The following is a 9,292-nucleotide window of genomic DNA, read 5'->3' on the forward strand; positions in this document are numbered from 1 at the left end:
TTCATTGGCCTTTGCCCTCTTGATGGGCTTGTGACCTGCCCCCTCGTGCTTGACCCCTGACCTCATAAATTCTGGAAACAAATGACCAAGAAGACAAACATCCTCCAAGGTCCTCTAAGGAGTCTGAGTCGCTGCAGGCTGTCAAGGAGGGGGTTCTGGTCAGCTCGTGAGGGTTTCTGGTCAGCCAGGGTGTGAGAGAGAGGGCATACCTCCAAAGCCACGAGGGAGGGAGGACAGTGAGGGGCCACGGGTTGCCACAGGGACCTTCGAGTTCCCTGCCTTCCCAGCTGCATCCCAGCCGAGTGCACCCTGAGCCTGGGTGGAGCCCAGCCAGAGGGGCCTGGAGACTGTTGTCCAGGTGGGCGGCCTCCTCCCCTGCAAGCATCCCAGCCTGTGACAGCAAGGCCTCTGGGGACAAGAGGGACAGGAGTCTGTAGTCAGAGGCCCTGGTTCAAGCCTTTGCATTTCCTCACCTGAGGGCAGTCACTGACGAAACCTGCCATCACCAGGGCCAAGGGTAGAGTGTCCCCAGCACAGACGTTGTCACTGTCAAGTTCTGACACAACTGTAGAAACTTCTTGGAGCCTTGGGGGAGTGGGGGAGGAGACGATGAGCATGAATCCCTGAAAACACGCTGGAAAGATGCTGGGGAAAGCCCCCCTCCCCATAAGCGGGGAGCAGCCCTCTGCTGGGCAGGTGAGCTAGGGTGGGTCTCCCCCAGCGCTGCACTCAGGGGAGCCAGGGATCGCTGGCTGGCCCTGTAGGAGGAGGCCGAGAGGGGCCTAGCGCTGCGGCGTGGGAACTGTGTGTGGGAGTCGTGTCCTCAGCATACGTGTGAGCCTGACTAGGGCTGGGGTGGGCTGGACCAGCAGAAAGGGCGGGCATCGGAGGTCGAGGAGGCTGGTGAGGCCAGCAGGCCCAGCTGCCCAGCAGAGCGCAGAGGGGAGGTTCTGTGGAGCCCAAGAGCAGCTATGAGTTAGAGATAGCAGGCTGGGATGGGGCTGCCCAGCCATGCGTGCGGTGGTTCCAGGTGCCTGCAGCTGGTGACAGCCGAGGCCACCTGTGTGGGCCTCCAGCTGGTGTGCATACACAGGGACAAAAGGAGTGGGGCTGGCATGCCCTCAAGAATGACCTGGAAGCAATCACTTGCTGAGACCTCTGCCCTGCCCCTCCTCTATACACTGAGAAGTGCCATGCGCCGCCGTCGCTCAGAGCCCAGGGCCACCCCCGCTCTTGGCACCGCGCACAAAGGCCTGAGTGGAGGACGCCCTCAGACCAGAGGTGTCACTAGAGGAGGTGGGGAGTGCAGACACACTCCCATGCACTGCAGGAAGGATGTCACCAGGATGACTCCCGGCTCCAGGGTGACAGTGCCTGCAGCTGGAGGCAAATGGGGCAGAATGATCAGGGGACACCAAGATGGGGACATCACTGGGGTTGTAGTTACTGGCCGCTCAGAGCAGTCACTCACCCCCTTTCCTCAGTCACCCTGTGAACAGGCAGGCTGATGGGGTACCTGTGAGGGGTGGTGGCCAGGGGAGGGAGGGGCTGTGCCTGTCCTGTAGGAGAGGGGACCAGGGCCACTCTGCAACCTGGGGAGCCATTCACCAGCTGGCCCCACCCACAGGGAGCCTGAGCCTGTGAGCACCCCCATGGACTCCACACAGAACCAAGGCTGGGCCTTTCCCTCGGTGGGTCCCTTCCACACACTCCCAGATGGAGCTGGGTCCATGCCCCAGTCCTTGCTGAGGGAACCCCACGCAGACAGCATGTCATGTTCCAGAGAGTACACCCTGTGCCGGGAACCCCCACGGCCCCCCCAGTCCGCTGGAAGCACCCACCCCTCTGCCCTGGCCCCAACCCCTCCTGTTTGTCTCTCACAGAGGGCATGAACTGCATGAACAAAGACCACGGCTGCGCCCACATCTGCCGGGAGACACCCAAAGGCGGGGTGGCCTGCGACTGCAGGCCTGGCTTCGACCTCGCCCCAAACCAGAAGGACTGCGCACGTAGGTAGAGGCGGCCCTGGGTCCACATCCCTGCTGCCCTGGCTGTGGCTTTTGGGGGGTCCATCAAGTCCCTGGACACCAGTCTGGGAGGGCTGGATTGGCGAGAAGGACAAAGCTGGGGAGGAGATGGAGGGGGCACAAGGGACAGGGCTTAGGGTCTTGCCCACCCAGCATCATGTCCACATAGTCTCCCCTTGCAGTGCTTGTGGCTACCCATTTCTGTTCCCCAATCAGAAGCAGGAGTCAGAATGCACAGGTCCCAAGCTCAGGCTCTCAGGGGATGGAGGGGCAGTGGCACCACTGGTCCGGGGTCCTTGCCGGGGGAGGGCTGGGTTGGAGACCAGAACTCAGCACTCGGCCATGGAGGGTCACAGCTGGCTGTCCTTGGAGGTGTTCTGGGAGAGCTGGGGGACAGGTCATCTTCCTGGTGGCCATTCTGTCCTCACAGTCACCCTCTTCTTGGGAGGAGTCATGACAAGGGACCAGCCAGACCGTGGCTGGATTCTCCACTTGTTCTCCGAAGCTCCAGGCCCATGCTGCCCCCCACAGACACACACGAGTCTGACAGCAGCCTGGGGTGGTGGGCAGTGCAGACACCGGGTGGGGTCAACACAAGGCTGCTGCCGACACGGTCATCTCTGAGCAGAGCATGCCACCGCACAAAGCTTGCTATTCAAAGCGGACAGTGGACAGAAGAGCTCAGGTCCAGCGTACAAAATCTAACATGGTCCTCACGTCAGCAGAGGGGGCCAGGGCCAACCAGGTCTTGCCCTGGAGTAGGCAAGTGGCCCCTTGGTCGCTGGGGCTTTCTCAGCTGTCCTTTGGACATCTCACCATATCATTGCCTGCATGTTCTCCTCACGTGGTCCCCAACAGCCCAGGACCCAAATGCCTCAGGATCGTCCATCCCCACAGAGGGGCTCTCTCTGCCCCGTTCCTGTCTGAACTGGAAGCAGCCTCTTCATTCCTGACTCTCTGCGGATGTTAGAGAGTTCCCAAAGCTGCGGGTGGCGTGGGGGTTGGTTTAAGGGATTAACATGGAGGGGCCTGTATGCTGTCAACAAAGGCTGTCACCAGAGAGGCACCCTCAGTTAGGGATTGCTAGTCAGGCCCTCCCCCGTCTGTCCACATGTCCCCTCAGACACAGGATGCTCACCCAGGCAGCTTTCAGAACAGGAAGTGATGCGTCCAGCCCTCACTATCCTTCTGAGCCAAGTGATCCAAGATTCCTTGAGAAGAAGACCAGTGACAAGAATATGAGAGGGTGGCAAGCTCGGGGCAGCCTGGGTAGAAGAAAAAGAGGTCCCTTCATTTCACATGGTTGGTTGAGCATCGGCTTGTGGGCCAAGTCACCGTGCTCAGTGCCAAGGGAAAGTGGCCTGCGCCCAGCACAGGGAGGGCCTGGAAGCGCCCACCCCGTCGTCTCCTTGTTATACCTGCATGGGGCTCCCAAGACGTGGCCTGTTCAGAGAGCATCTCCTGAGGGCCCCGCCTGGTCTGAGAGGAGCCTCTGCACGCCCACGGGATCTCGGGGTGCCCCAGACTCTGTCCTCTGGACTCAAGGCTCTCAGGTACAAGGTGTAGTGCACGGTGCCCTCAGGGCCCAGCAGAGCAGACCCTGCGTGCAGACCCTCCTCAGAGGCCGAGGGGCCCCTCCTTCTCCATTATCACTGTGGGCACGGTCATCTCCAGTAACCAGGGCCTCGAGAGAACAGTGTCCCCACTTCCTGACACCGGGGCTCCTGGCAGAGCTCAGCTGCAGACGGAAAGCAGAGATGAGGGCCCAGTGGGTGCTGGGAGGGAGTCCCGCTCGGGTTTCCAGAACCGTGCAGCCAGAGCCCCTGGCCCTCAAGTCTGCTGACGCCGTGAGACCCTGCCCACAGGAGCTGCCCCCTGAGGCTTCGAGTGCAGCTCACAGGAGCCAGCCCGTCCTCCTGTGGAGTGGGAGGTTCAGACCACCAGCCGTCTGGTTAATCACTGCATTACCCAGGACCCGTAAACACTGAGAGACGCCCTGAGAAAATGTTGTCATGCGGTCCATTCCAACTCACAGCCCGTGGGACAGAGCAGAGCTGCCCCCTGGGTTTGCCCGGGACCGCCTCGATTTTCTCCCGGCTGGAGGGTTTAAACTTCCGACCTCTACGTTAGTGGCCAAGCACTTATCCCCGGGATTAGAGGTTAGAAGCTGGAGCACGGAGCAGACCCTCTCATCTGATACGGCAGTTGCACGTGGTGGGACTCCACCAGCACTTGGGCCGGCACCCCTCCAGAGCCCTGGGCTCATTCTTTGGGTGAAAGGAATTACCCCTTGAGGAATAGTCTGATGACACGTTCTTCACATGGACCTCAGTCAGGATGCCTGTCCGTCTGACACGACACCTCTAAAACCACATTTATGTGTCTGGTCACCCCTAAGTTTTACCAAGTTCAGGGCTCCAGCGGTGATCAGGATGGATGGTTAAAGCATCCGGGAAGATGCTACCACAGGCCTGGCGTGTCCTCGCCTGTGACCGGCTGTGGTCCTCCCTCCCAGTGTAGAGAAGCCGGTGCTGAGAGAGATCTAGAACACCTGCTCATCACGGCCTGTGGGCCTCACCCCAGAAATGTGTCTCTGACGTCAACCTGAATGAGTCATTTCTGCACCAGACTCCGCCTATCCAGCGGATCCATGTCTCCGATGGCTTTGAGACTCTGGACTGAAAGGTTCTGCTTCTCTCAGGCCGTGGACGTGAAAAACCACATGGCACATTCCAGGACATTTGAAACTACCCTCACACAGCACCCCTTAGTCAGAGTGTATGTGTGGATGTCGTGAAGCAAGCACCCCTTGGCCTGGGTCTGTGTGTGGGCTTTGTGGAGCAGGCACTGCTTGGCCTGGGTCTGTGTGGACATTGTGGAGCGGGCACTCCTTGGCTGGGGTCTATGGACATTGTGGAATGGGCACCCCTGGGCCTGGGTCTGTGTGGGCATTTTTGAGCGGGCACTCCTTGGCTGGGGTCTGTGGACATTGTGGAATGGGCACCCCTGGGCCTGGGTCTGTGTGGGCATCTTGGAGCGGGCACTCCTCAGCAGGGGTCTGTGCGGACATTGTGGAACAGGCACCCATTGGCCTGGGTTAATGTTGGCATTCTAGAGTGGGTCCCCCTTTGCCTGGTTTGTGTGAACATCATGGAGCAAGCAGCATCGGGGCTTGCAGGGGATACTTTGAGGGGTCACTGGGAAGCATAGTGTGGACATGTCCCTGGGACATCCTAAGACAGAGCTGAAGAAGGAAGAAGCTCATGAGAACTGGAGGGACCTGTCCGCTGTCACCGTTTCCCCTTAGTCTGTCCTGGCAGCCGCAGACCTTTGCCTTTGAGATAGACAAGAGCGTCTCATTCAGAAGTCACCCAGCCTCGCGTGAACTAGAGGGCTCCGGCCCCGCTGTCCCATCCCGGGTCACCTCTGAGGACAGTTCCATCCACTGTCCAGGCCTCACTTCCCTCCATGGCCCCAGAAAGAGCCCACCACCTCTGACAAACTAACCGTTGTGTTGTTGTTCTGTTTATACACGTGGCTGTACATGCGGGGGCCCCACTAGTGACCTGTAACTATGGAAACGGAGGCTGCCAGCACACCTGTGAGGACACCGACACGGGCCCCACGTGTGGCTGCCACCAGAAGTACGCCCTCCACGCGGACGGCCGGACCTGCATCGGTGAGTAGGCGCCTGGGCCACATGCCACCCCGAGTCCTCCCCTGCAGGGACGTCACGAGGGCCTCCAAGCCAATACCCATGTCCTGTTCTCCAAAGAGCGAGAAAAAGAGTGCCCCCAGAAGTGATGGGGTGGCAGCCCCCCAGGGGAGGCACTCTGTGGAGACTAGGTCACTTAGAGGCGGGCTCATCCGCATCAAGTTGTCACCGGAGTGTCCCAGAAGAACCCTTGGGGAGGAAGCAGGGTTGTGTCCCTGCAGAGGGAGGGTTTCTCTGCTCCTGAAGGGGAAGGGTCCCTTTCCTATGACAGAAAGCACCCAGCCAGGCAGGGGGATGCCCTCAGTGGTCCAGAGAAGCTGGGAGATTTCTCAGCACTCATTGCACTTTGTTACGCTGAAGCCCAGGGAAGATGCTTAATGACCCCCCAGCCAATGGGAAATGGGACCAGAACGCTCACACCCAACGGCCAGCCATTCCTCCCAGGGCCCCACACACACACACCCGTCACTTCCCAGTGACACAAAGCCTCAAAGCCAGTCTCAGCGTCCACAGGTGAAGCGTGGAGGGCTGCGAAGATTGCCTCAGTCACCAGTGGGCTCAAAAGTCACCAGTCACGCTCAAAAGTGCCAGTCATTTTGTTCAACTGGTATTGAGAGGAATTTCAAAATGAGTGTCCAAAATTCACCTTCCTTTCTCTCTTTCATGTTGGCAAACTTTTGAAACCCAAAGCAAGTCTGCTATCATGCTTATTTGTTTTTAAAAAAAAAAACGAGCCCAATCCCAAGCCCGCTTCCTGTGGACTGGAGGCCTCTCCCGAGGCGTGGCGTGCAGGGAAGGAGCCGATCTGCACGCCACGTCCGAGCAGCCCGGGACGCCCCGTGCTGGCACCGTCCTGTCCCCGCTGTCAGACAGAGCTGGGGGACCCTGGGCTGGGGTGGGCCCGGCGTCCCGGGTGGGCCTCCCCTCCTCAGTGTGGTCTCTTCTCTCAGACAGCCGTTTTTGTTTGGTTGGGTTTTTTTTCCATTTGATCTCATTCCTCCGCTTCTCTGGTGATGGCCCCTGATTGCCTGTCTTGTCTGATACCTGATGCTCAGTAGTCATTTCCAGAGCCAAAGCCAACCAGCCACCCAAATTAAAAGTAGAACCTGGTCTCAGACCAGTGTCTCTATTGCAGCCTGATCCCATCTAGAACCTTCTCCTCCCACCTCTCTCCTTCCACTGTCCTGCCCAGAGGCCTCCAGGCCTCCCCCTGGCCTCCCCCTGTCTGCGTCCCTCAAGTCTGTCCTCAGCGTTTGCACCGTCACCGATGGGGCTCTGCCCACCGCGGACAGTGCAAACAGCCGCCAGGCCGTGCCCGCGCCGGCCCTCTGTCTAACTGCCTTGTCTTCGTCCACCTGCCTCGTTCTCTTTATTCCTTTTCTTTTTTAATGCCTGCTGCATGTGATGGCCCTGACTTGGATCTGCTTTCTGAAGTAACACCCACGCCCCTCTGTCCCCTCCCTGAGCACCGTTTCCCGTGCCCCACTCCCGGCCCGGATGAGGACACTTTCATCCGGCTTTGCTCAGTGGCCAGCAAATCCCTCAGGAGCAAATGTCTGACTGAGCAGAGGAACTGGAGCTAGCTAACACCCACCCCGTGCCCCCGTGGGATGCATCCTGGCCCGGCTCCCGCCCGCCAGCATGCCCCTTCCCCTCTTGCTCACCCCTCGGACCACCCAGCCTCCAAGCAGCCCCACTGAATGCGTAGCCCAGCCCTCCATCGACAAGCAGGCAACCAGCGCTGCCCCAAGCGACCCCGGCCACCCCGTCGTGGGTTCGCTCCTCTCTGTGTTCTGTTCTTAATTTTGCATGAGTGTTTGACAGCGTCCTTGTGACAGGGTGCCTCCATCACCGGACCTCGTGGCCTGTCTCCTTGTCCTGTGCTACCTCTCCAGCCTGAACCATGCTGCTTCTCTGGCCCCCAGCAGCTCGAGCCAGGTCCGCTGTGACCTCCGGCTCCTCCTCTGTGTGCAGCTTGGCCTGTTCCCACCTGTGTCCGGCTCATGTCGTGGTCCCCTCTCCTTCCCGCCCGCCTCCTGCCCTGAGCCCCCTCCTTGGAGTCTCCTGGGAGTAGCCCCTCGGCGAGGCCGCTGCTGCGCCGGCATGCCGAGAGGCCGGCTGTCGTGGGCCACAGGGAGCGGGCGCTCATTAACCTCCGGCTCCGTGTTTGTCCCTTACTTGTGTTTTAGAGAAGGATGAGGCTGCAATTGAGCGCTCTCAGTTCAATGCCACGTCAGTAGCTGATGTGGACAAGCGGGTGAAGCGGCGGCTACTCATGGGTAACTTTTCTTCCACTTCCTTTGTTGTTCTCGCACTTTTGTTCATGTGTGTGAGTGTGTGCGTGTGTCTGTGTATGTGACTGTGTGGGCTGCGAGTGTGTGTGGAGCGTGCTGTGTGTGATCCTGTGTGTCACGTGTGCTCTGGGGGGCCCCCACTGCTGATGTGACCTTGGTTTCTCCTTTGTAAAGTTTTTACCCCCCATCAAACACATTTGTTTCTTTGTGAGTGTGTGTGGCAGAGACCCCAAGGTCAAGTTTGCGTGGTCCCTATCTGTACCCCCCCATTATAGTCAATGCGCCCTATTGCAGTTCAGGACCCTGGGTGGGCAGCTTGGCCCTGAGACTTGGTAGCAAACATGGGCACTGGGGTCAGCCAGGAGTTCTAGAAGCTCAGCCCTCAGCTTCTCCTCTCCCAGCAAGAAGTCACTGTTTGGCACCTCTAGTCTCAGAAGGGCCCAGCCCTCCCTTCACAGCTGGCGTGGTCTCTGAGTGTCCCACCACCCAGCTGCCTTCGTAGTGGATTACGTTGAGACCAGAGAGGGGAGGACTTGGGTCTGGTTACTCAGCAAGGGAGAAGGCAAGACTTCTGCCGCCTTTGACCCTGAGTGACCCGCCCCTAATCCACCCTCCCCTGGCCACCCCACAGCCCTCCTCCAGCACTTGGAATCGGCTCAACTGTGCCACTTCAAAGAGCTCAGATCCCAGAGGGGCAGGCTAGGGGCTCTTGGCGCCTTCTGGTGGGGCTGCCCCTGGGCCAGCATGACATATAAAAGGAGGAAGAGGAAGTGACCAAGCTTGGCAACAGATCAGAAAGGCCCTCTGCCCTCACCTTCATCCATGCGCTGCCCCTCCATGCCTCACTCGGCTCCCCTGCCCAGGTTGGACGGGGTCTCTGTGTGGCACTGGGACCCCAGGATCTCCTAAGCACATTCTCATCTGCCAAAGTTGTCAAATCCCAATTACATCCCTCTGAGTGTACACAGAACTGTACAGCTGTAGGGGTGAGTGTCACATCCCTTTCTTAAGGCATAGAAATAGGGGCACACTGATCAACCCAAGCTCACACACAGCCCTGCAGAGCTTAGCTCAGGCCAGAGGTCACAGCCTTGAGTGCTGGGGGTGGGGGTGGGGGGGGTCACGAGACTGTCGTGGTCAGAAGGGAGGCCCCTGAGAGGACAACAGTTTTGTGACTCTCTGGACCTCCCAAGGTAGGTGCAGGGAGCGATGGCAGTCACCCACCTGCCGCCTGGAGCCACTTGCACCTGCTGTCC

At 59.4% G+C, this 9,292-nt stretch overlaps 1 protein-coding gene across 1 annotated transcript in view; it reads left to right on the forward strand.

Moving 5' to 3' along the window:
• Nucleotides 1-9,292, forward strand: part of SCUBE1 (signal peptide, CUB domain, EGF-like 1) — a 145,616-nt gene that overhangs the window by 95,261 nt on the left and 41,063 nt on the right. Inside the window, exons 5-6 of the mRNA XM_006890045.1 lie at nucleotides 1,884-2,009; nucleotides 5,590-5,706. Of these exons, the coding sequence (XP_006890107.1) occupies nucleotides 1,884-2,009; nucleotides 5,590-5,706 (243 nt within the window). The remainder of the gene's footprint in view (nucleotides 1-1,883; nucleotides 2,010-5,589; nucleotides 5,707-9,292) is intronic.

Source organism: Elephantulus edwardii, unplaced genomic scaffold (assembly GCF_000299155.1).
Source record: "Elephantulus edwardii isolate Elephantulus edwardi_28Jun2011 unplaced genomic scaffold, EleEdw1.0 scaffold00086, whole genome shotgun sequence".
Lineage (NCBI taxonomy): Eukaryota > Metazoa > Chordata > Mammalia > Macroscelidea > Macroscelididae > Elephantulus > Elephantulus edwardii.